General features: G+C 45.8%; 1 protein-coding gene across 2 annotated transcripts in view; it reads right to left on the bottom strand.

The window, feature by feature from the left end:
- SRC (SRC proto-oncogene, non-receptor tyrosine kinase) overlaps nt 1-14,355 on the bottom strand; it is a 92,755-nt gene that overhangs the window by 41,871 nt on the left and 36,529 nt on the right. For both annotated transcript variants that reach the window (XM_089673358.1, XM_089673359.1), the window contains exons 2-3: nt 5,200-5,437; nt 947-1,046 (exon numbers count right to left, since the gene is read on the bottom strand). In XM_089673358.1, coding sequence (XP_089529484.1) covers nt 947-1,046; nt 5,200-5,437 — 338 coding nt within the window. The remainder of the gene's footprint in view (nt 1-946; nt 1,047-5,199; nt 5,438-14,355) is intronic.

Below are 14,355 nucleotides of genomic sequence, written 5' to 3'. Positions count from 1 at the left end.
ACAAAGCTGAGCAACCTAACTATGCAAGCAAATAAAGGAACTTGGGGTGTAGAAAAATGTCAGCAGGTAATCTGGACCGATGACTCAAAATGTGAAATATCTGGCTGTTTACCTAAGAGCTGGAGAGCAGCACAGTAATGTGTTTGTTGGCAACAATGAAGCATGGTGGAGGTTCTTTGCAGGTTTGGGGCTGCATTTCTGCAAATGGAGTTGGAGATTAGGTCAAGATCAATGGTGTCCTCAATGCTGAGAAATACAGGCAGATACTTATGCATCATGCCAGACCATCAGGGAGGTGTGTGATTGGCCCAAAATGTATTCTGCAGCAGGACAACAACCCCAAACATATAGCCAATGTGAATAATATATTCATTGTAAGGAAGAACAAGAAGTCCTGGAAGCAGGGGCGGACTGACAACTCATGGGGCCCCAGGTAATAGGGGATCATGGGGCCCGTGTCCTTGCCCAAACTCAAAAAAGCCTATGAGAAAGGTACCAGGGGCATCTCATGACCCCTACTGACCCCGGGCCCTCGGGCAGTGCCCGAGTTTCCAAATGGTCAGTCCGCCCCTGCCTGAAAGTAATGGTTTGGCCACCACAGAGCCCTGATCTCAACATCACAAAGTCTGTCAGGGATTACATAAAGAGACAGAAGGATTTGAGGCAGGCTACATCCACAGAAGCTCTGTGGTTAGTTCTCCAAGATGTTTGGAACAACCTACCCGTCAAATTCCTTCAAAAACTGTGTGCAAGTGTACCTAGGATTGATGCGCTTTGAAGGGTAGCCACACCAAATATTGATTTGGATTTCTCTTCATTTACTTTCCATTTTAATTGATAGCTAAACTATTAACACCTCTATTTCTGAAAGCATACTTCATTTACAGATTTTTTTTCACACCTGCCTAAGACTTTTGCATAATACTGTATATATGGGCTAACTCACGTGTTGTTGACGATTTGCAGTCTGTCTCCCTTTTTGAACGATAAGTCTGTTTCTGTGCGAGACTCATAATCATAAAGCGCAACAAAGGTGGTGACTCCTCCTAAAGAGAGAGAAAAAGTGGAATTACAGATAAATTTGAGGACACGTACTTCTTATAGGGTTAGGACAAGATGCTTACATTCTAAATCCAACCAAAACAAGTTATGACAGTGGGGAAGGGTTACAACCTCAGTCAAGGTTTTATTACCATCTGTGTCCCTGCTGATGTTTTACTGCACTTACTGTCATCCAGTGACGATACAGGAAGTGGAGAGATTTCCCCAACCGGCACAAAGACAGCAAAAAAAACCCAAACCCCCCCCCCCCCAAAAAAAAAAAAACCAAGCACACCTTACAGAGGGTATCACCTTTCCTCATTTTAAAAAAAAAAATATTTGTGATCTGTGACCCCCATTCCCCCCACTGGAGAAAGTCTCCTAACTTCTGGTCTCAGTGACCACACAGCTGGTGCTGACGGAGTTCTGTGCAAATTCATTTAATAACACCAAACTATAGATTGGTTTTTCCATGTCCATTGTTTCAGTGTTTAAGCTTTGATCCAGCCTCAAGTTAATGATCTTTAGCTCAATTCACGTGATCATTTCACCAATTATTTCCCAATCCCGACGAAGGGGGGGGGACCTGTTCCCCAAAATGCATAGGCCGTGTCTGTTGCTCCTAGCAAATTTAGATTGCAAATCAAAAGGCAGCACAGCGGGGAGTTCTAGGTTATTCATGACATTGTGGACTACCAGTCACAATGCACAAAGCATCTTACTTGTGGGATCCGGGTGGGACTTCCTGCTGTTGCACAGCCAGCACCCCACTGCGCATGTGAAAGTTTGAGCTGTACCGTCATATTGGTCCCGCAGCCTTCTGGAACGTGTGACATGTTCTAGGAAGTTGTGGGTGGGTCAAACTGCTATAATTCTGGCCTAGAACTGCAGAAATGGGAGTGGGTAACTGTCAGAAGAAGGCACCCGCTCCTTCTACCCCCACAGAAAAATTCAAATTATGGTAGAGGAGAAGGGGACAGCAGGATTAGCAAGACTTTCACTTTTAAAGAGTATCCTCAGTCTTTAAAAAAAAATAAAAAATTAACGTCTTCAACTACAATTGCTAAAAAATAATTTAAAAAAATGGACATTTCCCTATTCAAGGATCCAGCACTGTCCTCACTTGGATCGACTCTTCACTGGTCTTTGGGTCCCTGGTGCTCGCTTGCTAAGTGACTGGCTTTCCTTGCGTTGCGCTTTGTGAAGGTTACAGGCAGGGATGAATGGGGAGGGAGAATTTCCGCTTCAATCACAAAGGCAGTCAGAGCAGAAGTGAGAATGGGTGCTAAAACCGAGAACCTGCTCCCCAAAAAATAAAAAAACCTCCAAAAGTGGGAGGGGAAGGAGGTGTTGAAGAGGGACATCCCTTTAATGGTGAAGTTCCGCTTTAAAAGTGGTAGTAAACTCTTATTTTTAACTTTTACCTACAGGTAAGCCAATAATAAAGCTCACCGGTAGGTAAAATGAATAGATATTCTCTCTTCTGTAGAGCCAGTGCATGAGTTCTGAAGGAACATCACACACGTGCCGTTCCTTCAGAGTACTGTGCCGTGGGCCGGGAGTGACGTCATCATGGCCCGACCTGTCAGACGGCAGGAGATTGCAAACCCAGAAGGAAGATGAGCGAAGATGGAAGCCTCTGCAGAGGTGACAGCACATCTCTGGAGGGCTTCAGTTTAAGGTAAGTCCTACCTAATGTGCTAGTATGTGATGCATTACTAACACATTATGACATTACCTTGCAGGGGATTTTTTTTTATTTTGTTTTTTCCCTGCGGTTTACTACCGCTTTAAATAAAGGTCCACTTTAAGCGAATATAATTGCTCAGAAATACAGTTCCAAGGTCCTGACAAATGACAAAAATGTCCCTGCTCAAGGTCTTTATTGTGAACATAGTATCAAAAATTTGCTACTGTGTGCTAATCCACCCTAAACCATGTATTTGTGCTCCTAAGTGACTAAAGGGAAAAAAACTCTGGTGTCACATATGTGTCTTACCATAAAACAAAAACAGATCTGATTTTCTCTGGATTTTGGACCTCAAAAACAGCTGGCATCCACAAAATGATCAGAATCATTGTCATACTCCCAGAACGTTTTCTGCTCCAGTGATTATATATGATGTCCTCTGTGTATTGCCAGGATCTGCGCAGCTGGAGATAACGCCGTATTGTAAATCGTTGTTTGCAAATGGCATTGACAATCTCCCATACACTTTATCGCGTGACAGATAAGACCACCAACTCATCTGACATAAAAAGTGAATGCTGGCTGGATGCTGCTCACTTCTACAGGTTACAGGAAAGCTGTGCTGAAAGATGACCTGTTCCAAAAGAGCTAGCTCCCTGGTCATCTCTGAGTTAATACGTAATGCCAGTGACTCAGTCCAAATTCACTGGATGCACAAAAATCCAGATTTGTGGCTTAGGAAGTACTGGAGCTACTGACAGCCAGGCAACTAGCATTTTTAAAAAGGAGGTAACAATGGCAACCTACAATATGGGTTCCCTTTAAACAGTTTTTTATGCGGGGCAACACAGTGGCTAAGTGGTTAGCACTTACGCCTGGCAGTACTAGGGTCGTTGGTTCGAATCCCAGCCACGGCACCTCCTGCCTGGAGTTTGCATGTTCTCCCTGTGCCTGCATGGGTTTCCTCCAGGTGCTCCGGTTTCCTCCCACACTCCAAAGACATGCTGGTAGGTGAATTGGCTCCTGTCTAAATTGTCCCTAGTATGTGTATGTATGAAGGTCAGTTAGGGACCTTAGATTGTACACCCCTTGAGGGTCAGGGACTGATGTGAATGTACAATATATGTATGTAAAGCACTGTGTAAATTGATGGCGCTATATAAGTACCTGAAATAAACAGCATACCTGTGCCATTCTTTCAGAGTACTGTGCTGTGGCCCAGGACTCCCGCGCACACACGCAGGAGTGACGTCATCACGGCCTGTCATACGGCCATAGCGCGTGAACCCGGAAGGAAGACCGGGTGAAGATGGAAGCCTCTGCAGTGATGACAGCACGCCGTTGGAGGGCTTAATTTTAAATGCATACTAGCACACTACGACATTAACTTGCAGTGGACTTTTTTTTTTCCTCCCCCTGCGGTTTACTACCGCTTTAAGAGTCTTGTACATACACAGATGTGATACCTAGGGGTTGTAACCCTTACCCATCTTCTACTATAAGCCCTGGTTCACACTGAACGCAACTTTTAAATCGCGCTACTTCATACATACACAGATGTGATACCCAGGGGTTGTAACCCTTACCCATCTTCTACTATAAGCCCTGGTTCACATTGAATGCAACTTTGAAATCGTGCTACTTCACTTGAAGTCAATGCAAATCGCAATGAAAATCTGAAAAAAGAAGTGCAGGAACTATTTTTTAAACTGCGCTACTTCAAATCACAATGATTAAGACAGTGCCATAGAAATACATTACATGTGACTTCAGGTGCAATTTGTAAATCTCATGTTGCACCTGAAGTCGCACCAGTGTGAACCAGGGCTAAGTCTCCATGGCCAGATTTGTGGTCTGTCTGTACTGTTTGACACCCTGCCAAACAGTACAGACATCCTGAACCTCCCTGCAGACTACACTGTAGTTAGGGAAAGCAGCATGTTCCAGGGCTCCCCCAATCCTGTGATTGGTCAGTGAGCTACAAAGAAACAGCTAATAAACACATTTCCTGTAATAAATGTCACGTATACAGGGGCGGGCTGACCATTTGGAAACTCGGGAACTACCCGAGGGCCCGGGGTCAGTAGGGGGCCCCATGAGATGCCCCTGTTACCTTTTTCATAGGCTTTTTTGAGTTTGGGCAAGTACACAGGGGCCCCATGATCCCCTATTGCCTGGGGGCCCTATGAGTTGTCAGTCCGCCCCTGCACGTATACTGTGCAAATGGGAACACAAATGCATAGTGGGGGGGTTCTCAAATTTGACTGCAAAGGTGGAAATATGCTATAATTTTCACCAAACTGAAAATAACATTTTTCAAGAGTAAAGTGCCCCTTAGCAATTCATTGGAAAAGCAAACAGGGACTGTGTCAGATGCAGTAAAACGGACTCACTGGTAAAGTTCTGAACCCAACTTGCTTGAGCTAAACCAGCTTTGTGCCATAAAACTCCCATGCCTATGTACTAACCTGCCAGTGGTCCGGTCCTTTGCGGAGAGGTGATGGTATCTGAAAAGTTGACCCCTCCGAACGGCGTCAGATCGCAGTTGCCCCCAAAAGGCTGATTGGCAGGTCGATGGGAGTCCAGACTCTTGCTGGGGGTTTGCGAAGCAGACAGCGAAGGGAACGGTGTGTGGGACCCCTCGGCGATATCCAGGCTGCGGCTCCGCTGGCCGGCTTCTCGTGGCTTACTCTTCGTACCGCCCATCTGTGCGTAGGACAAGAGGTGAGCGTCAGTATTGCCGACAGGTCAGCACAACATCATAGGTGCAGGAATGTGTTCATAGACAAGCCAGGTTAATTCCCTTAATAGAACCTATCATTTATGGCTTTTAATGGAGGTGGGGGTCTCGGGGGACCCCTAAATGAGGTCACGACCTGCCTGCTGAATTAGGCGAAATGTGACAAATTCCCTCCCAGCCCTCATAGGAGAAAATGCGAAGGTGGGGGAGACTTAATTGAACGTCTTGGAATGTGCTGTGACGGCAAAACATGGGAGGGGAGAAGAATAAAAGAGGTGGGGGGGGGAAGGTTGGCATGGGAAGGAGAAGAGCCAGAGGAGGAATGAAGGAACAACAGGTGGTAAAACAGACGTGATTAGGGAGCAGAATGGACGGGAACAGTGAAGTATTCAGTGGCCGGGAGCAGAAATGAAACACTGGACATGATGTCTGCAAGGGGAGGTCAATGCTAATAGAGTCGGGGGGGGGGGGGGGGGGTGAGAAACTGGAATTGCATGCGTGTCCGGCCGACTAACTACCGCTAACTTACTGCGACTACCCAGCATGCACCGGTGTAAGGAATGGAAACAAAGGCATCGATTTCTTAACACTTAAAAACCCTGTCGCCTGGTTAACAAAAATCTTCCCATAAGACTGTATGTGAATTTAATGCATTTTATGCATGTGTAGTGCCAGGGCTGCTGTTAGAAACCACGGGGCCCCATACAGCCAACTTGACAGGGCCCCCTACCCGAAGAAAAACAGTTTACTATGCTTTAGTTATGAATGAACACAGTGAGTGATCGGTACCAATAAGTCATTGTGTTCGTTCAGGAAAGGAGGGGCTGGTAAATGTGACATATTTACCGCACCCTTCCCCCACTCTCCAGCCTGAAGAATCATATGTGCTTGCAGCTGCTGGTGGGCAGGAGAGGAAAGACGTCGGCTGCACTGCAGGAGGGGGGGGGGGGCACACAGGTAGGGTGATGGGTGTAGTGAGGGAGCAATTACTGGAACCGATCCCCTGTATGGCTTTCTCTGCAACAGCTGAAAGCAAGCAGAAGAAACCAGCTTTCAGCTGCTGCAGGGAGAGCCATACAGGGGATCGGTTCCTGTAATTTCCCCTTCCACCATGCCATTCACCCTTCCTGCCCACATCCGATTCACCCAGCTGCCTGGGCCCCCCTGCTGGACTGGGCCCCGTACAAGAGGACTAGTGGTACCCCCTTATTCCCCCCCAAAAGAGCAGCCTGGTAACTTTGGGTTCTCTGTTCCGTGCCTCCACTCCCAAGAACAACCTCGGGCCCCTCTGGCACATCTGATTGACTAAAAACCTCTGCAAGCACGGCTGAATACACGAGTGTAAAATACCATTAACCTGGCTGCGTGTTACTACCAGTAAATTGACGCACACCCATTAAGTGGTAAATGCTCAAACTATTGACACAAGTTAGAATAAATATCAAATTGAACATAAATGAGCACACAACTAATACAGTCTGCTAGATAGAGTAATAACTATGCTAAATTGGCAAAAATTATATTTTATACCCCTAACTAGAATCAGAAGCGCAACTTAGTAAATTGGCAATAAACAATATTAGTAGTGGTGCACCGAAACGAAAATTCGGAACCAAAACCAAAAATTTAGAATGCACTTGGCCAAAAACCGAAACAGAGGAGAGTTCATTTAGTAAATAAAATAAAATATATATTTATTATATACAATTATATTGTATTTGACTTTTTGATTAATATCATGAATTAAAAAAAATGCAATCCAGCAGTGTAAAATAACTTATTGAAAGTAACAAAGAAAAATTGGACAGAAAATAAAGGAAATGTATATAAAAATAATTTAAAAAAAAACTTAGATTAAATTCACCTTTTGGACAAAAATAATAAATGCACATTTTTTTGCAGGTAAAAAAATTTGCTTTTATTATTTTTGTCCAAAGAAGCCTGGAGAGCATTGCACCAGCAGTGATCAGTAGAGTGCTGATGCCATGCAGGTCTCATGCGCTGTTTTCAAATCTGACAGATAGAATGGGGAAACTTCTCCTTGTATAATCTGTCAGAGGGAGGGGGGGTGGCGGATGCGGCTGCAGCTATGGGAAGATGTTACATGCTCCACCCTGAAAACAGGTGGAACATGTAACATGCTCCCAAAGGTGAACGTATCCTTTAAATAGAGGCGTTTTTGCATTGAAGTCAAAGGGGCGCGATTCTGCACTGGAGTCAAAGGGGCGCGATTCTGCACTGGAGTCAAAGGGGCGCGATTCTGCACTGGAGTCAAAGGGGCGCGATTCTGCACTGGAGTCAAAGGGGCGCGATTCTGCACTGGAGTCAAAGGGGCGCGATTCTGCACTGGAGTCAAAGGGGCGCGATTCTGCACTGGAGTCAAAGGGGCGCGATTCTGCACTGGAGTCAAAGGGGCGCGATTCTGCACTGGAGTCAAAGGGGCGCGATTCTGCACTGGAGTCAAAGGGGCGCGATTTTGCACTGAAGTCAAAGGGGCGCGATTTTGCACTGAAGTCAAAGGGGCGCGATTTTGCACTGAAGTCAAAGGGGCACGATTTTGCACTGAAGTCAAAGGGGCACGATTTTGCACTGAAGTCAAAGGGGCACGATTTTGCACTGGAGTCAAAGGGGCACGATTTTGCACTGGAGTCAAAGGGGAGCGATTTTCCATTGAAGTCAAAGGGGTGCGATTCTGCATTGACGGCAAAGGGGCACGATTCTGCATTGACGGCAAAGGGGCACGATTCTGCATTGACGGCAAAGGGGCACGATTCTGCATTGACGGCAAAGGGGCACGATTCTGCATTGACGGCAAAGGGGCACGATTCTGCATTGACGGCAAAGGGGCACGATTCTGCATTGACGGCAAAGGGGCACGATTCTGCATTGACGGCAAAGGGGCACGATTCTGCATTGACGGCAAAGGGGCACGATTCTGCATTGACGGCAAAGGGGCACGATTTTGCACTGACGGCAAAGGGGCACGATTTTGCACTGACGTCAAAGGGGCACGATTTTGCACTGACGTCAAAGGGGCACGATTTTGCACTGACGTCAATGCTCATTATTCAGCACCTTTTTTTTTTTTCTATCGGCAAAATGCTGATTTTCGGCCAATATATATCACCACATCAATAAATATTAGTAAAAGTTAAATGCAGAATAAATTATAACACTACACTAGGTTAGAATACACTCTAAGGGATTAGCTGGGATGCAGCACTAACAAGTACCTCTTTAATTTAAAAAAATAAATAAATAAATAAATAAAAAAAGCTTTAGGGCAGCAACTGTTTGGGCAGTCTTTAGCCTGAACTCTCACCCGGCTAAACGGTGGGGCCTGTTGGCATGCGTTAAGGCCATCAATAAGGCCTGCAGGCAGTATTATGTGTGGTGGGCAGGTAATTCCTAACGGCTCAGTTACTAAAGGTGGTAACACATAGTGCTTACAAGGCCCTCTCACCAGACCCCTCCAATCAGCTCCCCGGCTACACGTCATCTGCCTGTAAATGCCTCCTTTATTCAGACATCCCAGCCCTGTGACTGCCACCGCGCCATCTTGGGTGTGATATTAGTGGCTCCAGCAGACTCAAGTGACTATGGTTATCACCTTCCCTGCTCCCCCACCAGCTACATAAAGGGATGTTAGGGGAGGGGTGATGAAGCTGGGCTAGCATGAAGAGTAATTAGGCACTCTTCAGAAGGAGAGGGCTATGATGTAAAAGGAAAGAGGGTGCTGTGCATGCAGTAGTCATATTTTCTAGTGATCAATTAGCATAAAAAGTGAATTAAACTGAATTAAAAAAAAAACAAAAAAATTAAAAGAAAAAACAAATGCAAGTAATGCAGTCCATACATTGCTCATTTTTTTTAACAGATTTCCTCATCGTCATATTGGAGGTGGATGGAGGAATCCTCCCTGCTGCGATATTGCACTGTCACACTGATCAGCACTGTGGCCAAAGTCGTCCAGTCCCTGCGGAAGTACCGGTAGCTACAATTAAATCCTTCTATGGACAGCCTAAAGAAAAACGGAGCAAAAAAAAAAAAAAGTTCTCCCATGAAATGGGGCTGTGTCCACACTACATGGGTTAACTGCTCGTTTTTGTCTAGGGGATTTCAGAGTGGAGATATACTTACCTAATCCACCGCTCCTCCGAGCACAAGACTGGTTCCCGCTGCTCCTGCTAGCGGTCTTGTGAAGGGACTGCTAATGTATCCCTATCCATATGGCTCTCCGACTGGCACCTTGTGGTGCTTCTTCACTTTTCTGACCTCTGCTGTACAGAGACTGCAAGTTGCTGATATGAAGTCAAATTCAAGTAGTCACTTGCATAAAAAAAAAAAAAAAATCTATCTATATATATATATATATATATATATATATATTTTTTTTTTTTTTTTATTGAATACACACAGCTGCAATAATGTATGACTTTGTAGTGAGAGACAACCATGGGGGTCTCCTATTGGATCAGTGCTAAAGGTTAGGAGAGAGAAAGGATCAGACACACAGTACACACAGGCAGTGCATTGTTTTCCATTAGTCAGCTGACAGTGGTTAGCAAAGGTAGCTTCCATAGATTTCTCCCAGGAAAGGCTCCCTGTATAAAAATAGAAAAAAGAAAAAAAAAACAAACCTAAAACTTTGCTTAACCTCCACATTTAAAATAAATTGTCCCTGCCGATACAAACCATGTGACCAAATACTGGCATTTGATCATGTGATCTCAGTCAAAGCAGCCTGGGGGGAGCAACAGTAAAACAAAGCCAGCTAATTTGTGTCATAACCCCCCTTTCAGCAAAGATCTCATGACATGGACCAGGTCTGTATAAGGCCACTGCTGTATATTCATCCCCTTGTGCCCTGGTACGCATCAGACTGGCCAGTACTACAGATTAGGCTAGCCATACACGTATACATTTCTTTTGTTCAGCCTGTAAGGTGAATGAGAGAAAATCACTCAATTCCTCCATCTAAGGATGAAGAAATCTCCTCTGTCTGCTATTGTATTCATGCAAACGCAGCTGCCTGAATACTCGATCAGTGCACGCCCTAGAATTTTCCACCCGGCTCAGTCAATTCTTTTTGGGGGGGTAAGCAACAAGGCCACCCAAAGCACAAAATTTGACTGATTCAGTAACAATCAGCCACATTTGAGATGTGTATGGCTAACTTTATTCAGTACATTGCCTACCCCTACCCAATGCTCCCCATACGACTCCCCCCCTTACACTATGGGCCACAACAGAGCTTCCTCTCACACTGCATGTCCCCAACAGAGTGTCTCCTTGCATCAACTGTCCCTTCACAATGCCTCATTACATCAATTGCCGGCATCAGTGTGCCCCCCCCCCTGCATCAACTGTTCCCAGCAGAGTCCCCCCCCCCCCCCTTACATCAATTGCCCCCATTAGAGTGCCCCCTTACATCAACTGCCCCTATCAGAGTGCCCCCTTACATCAACTGCCCCAGAGTGCCCCCTTACATCAACTGCCCCAGAGTGCCCCCTTACATCAACTGCCCCATCAGATTACCCCTTACATCAATTCCCGCTTTCAGAGTGCCCACCTATAACAATTTCCCCCACCAGAGTGCCCACCTATAACAAATTCCCCCACCAGAGTGCCCCCTTACATCAATTGCCCCACCAGAGTGCCCCCTTACATCAACTGCCCCATCAGATTACCCCTTACATCAATTGCCGCTTTCAGAGTGCCCACCTATAACAATTTCCCCCACCAGAGTGCCCACCTATAACAATTTCCCCCACCAGAGTGCCCACCTATAACAATTTCCCCCACCAGAGTGCCCCCTTACATCAATTTCCCTACCAGAGTGCCCCCTTACATCAATTTCCCCACCAGAGTGCCCCCTTACATCAATTTCCCCACCAGAGTGCCCCCTTACATCAATTTCCCCACCAGAGTCCCCCCTTACATCAATTGCCTACATCAGAGTCCCCCTTTACATCAATTGCCACCATCAGTGTGCATCAGTATGTCCTCTTACATCAACTGTTCCCATCAGAGAATCCTCTTACACAAAACGTTTCAAACAGAGTGCCCCCTTGTATCAACTGCCCCATGAGCATGCCCCCTTATATCAACTGCCCTCAACAGAGTAAACCAAACCTCCCCAAATACCTGGTTCACATATAAGTGGATGCACTCAGACCCGGGGTGCACAATTAATCTTGGCGGGCACAGCCCACCCCAGCACCCCCCTAGGTCCAGGCCTGCTCCACAGACCCCACTGAAGCACCTCAACCTGCCAATCTCGACACTACTTTGCATGCCCATCCCTTTTGACGTGCTCGTTTCTCCCTCTATTCCACCCCTTCACCCCGAGACAGACAAGTCACGGACAACCACAGAAACCACAGGAATGAGGAAGAAGACCATGCAACAGCTTATTAAGGACCGGCTGGTGACGGGAGCGCAGACAGCTGGGCAGTCAGAGTCCAAGCATAAAAGCATGGCATTGTAATAAAGAAAAATACATAAAAGTTACAGATGAAGAATATGACGATCTTGATGGTGGAAGAATTCAGGAAATATATTCAGGGCTACATTCCACGCAGACAGGTAGAGTCCTGCAGCTGCAGCTACACATTTCTAGGGTAGCCTGGGGGGATCAATACTCCTCTATAAAACTTTTATATGAAAAAAAAAAAAAAAATGATATATACATATACACAAAGATTTACCAAGAATTCACAACAGCAGTTACAGTGTGTGTAAAGTAAACATGTCATAAACCAAGGTGATTCATAACAATTATATGATGGAAAATGAGAAGGAAGAGGTTACCGAAAGTGAAAACGGCACGTCACAACAAATCGGTAGATTCAGAAATATACAAGGCTTGAGTTACTCAAATATAATGCCTAGAACAGTGTTTCTCAACCTTTTTTCAGTCAATGCACCCTTTAAAAATGGACAGTCCCAAGGCACCCCATTCTAAAATGTGAAGAAAGATTCTAATAGTTTTATATAATGTAGCAACATCCACATATGTAGGACACCCAACATTAGAGGTGATTTATTCTTTCAAAGAAAATACAATTTTGCACACGGGTACTGACTAGTATTCCAATGTTTCTCCTCTCCCTCAGTTTTTCTCCATCACTGAGCTAATGTGATCCCAGCACTGATGGAGAGGGGCAGGGGAGGGTCAAACTAGCATGCTGTACAGGCCACCGACTCACTGCTGTCAATCACAGCCAGTGAGCCAATGAGAAGAGAGAGGGGGTGGGGCCGAGCCGCGGCTCTGTGTGTGAATGGACACATGGAGCAGTGGGTGCCCCCATAGCAAGCTGCGGGGGCACCCGACAGCCGGAAGGGATCAGGAGAGCCGGCGGAGGACCTGAGAAGAGAAGGATCCGGGCTGCTCTGTGCAAAACCACTATACACAGCAATTAAGTATAGACATTTCTGTTAATTGTTTTCTTTTAAATGTAATGCTTTAGAATCACTTAAAGCCCAGTTTCACACTATGCGGTGCGGGACGCCGCATGCAATTCGCATAGGAATCGCACCGCATTCCTGTAAGAATTACATGCAAATGTCTGTGTGGTGCGATTTGAGCCACTTTGTATGGCTCAAATTGCATCCGCACCAAAAAAGGTGCAGGACCCTTTTTTTAAATCTACACCGGATTTGCATCACATGGGTGTTTTCACCCATGCGATGCGATTTCTGGCAATGCGATCTGTTTCGGGTGTCATTAATTTATCATTGACAACCGCACCATATTGCATGAACGCGATTGCAATGCGGTGCGGGAAACGCACAGGATTTGCAGTATTTCCAGCACCGCTTTGGTGTGAACCGTGCCTAAAGGATTAAACATTTTTGAGGATAGATTATATATATATAAATATATATATATTTATGGATACAGAAAAAACTGCTGATTTTTATCACAGCACTAAAAAATTAAAAATGAAGGGATTTGTGCATGCTGGTACTCAAGTGGTTAATCCATCTCCTGGGATGAGGCAGCGAAGTTTCACTTTAATATGCAGAATCGCATCAGACGATGGCTAGGTCCGAGTGTTCTAATGACAAGTCCTGGAGCCACCCTGCTATAATTGGGAGCAGGAGGAAGGCTGGCATGTAAGATAACTACAATGAGGAAACTGACACCCTCAGTCCGCAATCAGCACATTGCGGGGCAAACAAGTCGAAAATAAAAACCTTGCAGTACACAACCGCTAAGGTCTGGAGAACTGACTCCGCCTCTTTACACCCCAACTGTACCCCAAAATCAAGGCATTCAACAAATGTAATAAAATTGGGTGCCATCATTCTTGCCATAAACAATTTCACACATTGAGATCACAACGGTGTCCTACGGACTGCGGCATCTCACTCATCGGCCGATAATCAAGGATGCCCTCTGTTAACCACTTGCCTACTGGTGGTCACTTTGACCCCCTTCTGATGATTGTCAACACAGAGCTCTGGGCTGTGATTGTACACAGCCGATCAGCGGGGTCCAACCGTGAATCATTGGCTGAGACTTGCTCTGACAGGCTCCCGCTGTGAGCAATTTACGACCATTCATTTTGAATGGGCTGAAATTGCACCGCACCAGTAGTTCATGCACTTGGAAACTCACTGCAGCCGGATCTCGTGGTGCTTTAGTACCATTAGATCCGATGCAGGTAAACAAACTGTGCTTGCGACCTGGCTTGGGGATGTCAATTTATTATTGACACCTGCTGCAGATGGCAACTGGGGTGAGTTTTGAATAGACTCCGGTGCCACGCAGGGAAGAAGTCCCTGCACTTCTTTGGAAAACGCAGCCCACACGGGAACCTCGGTTCCCAGTACGGTTGCGTTTCCCAGTGCGGGCGGCAAGCCATTAGAACTAATG

Source organism: Staurois parvus, unplaced genomic scaffold (genome assembly GCF_062004578.1).
Source record: "Staurois parvus isolate SC_StPar_1 unplaced genomic scaffold, SC_StPar_1.0 ptg000137l, whole genome shotgun sequence".
Lineage (NCBI taxonomy): Eukaryota > Metazoa > Chordata > Amphibia > Anura > Ranidae > Staurois > Staurois parvus.
This window is presented reverse-complemented; position numbering and strand designations above follow the sequence as displayed.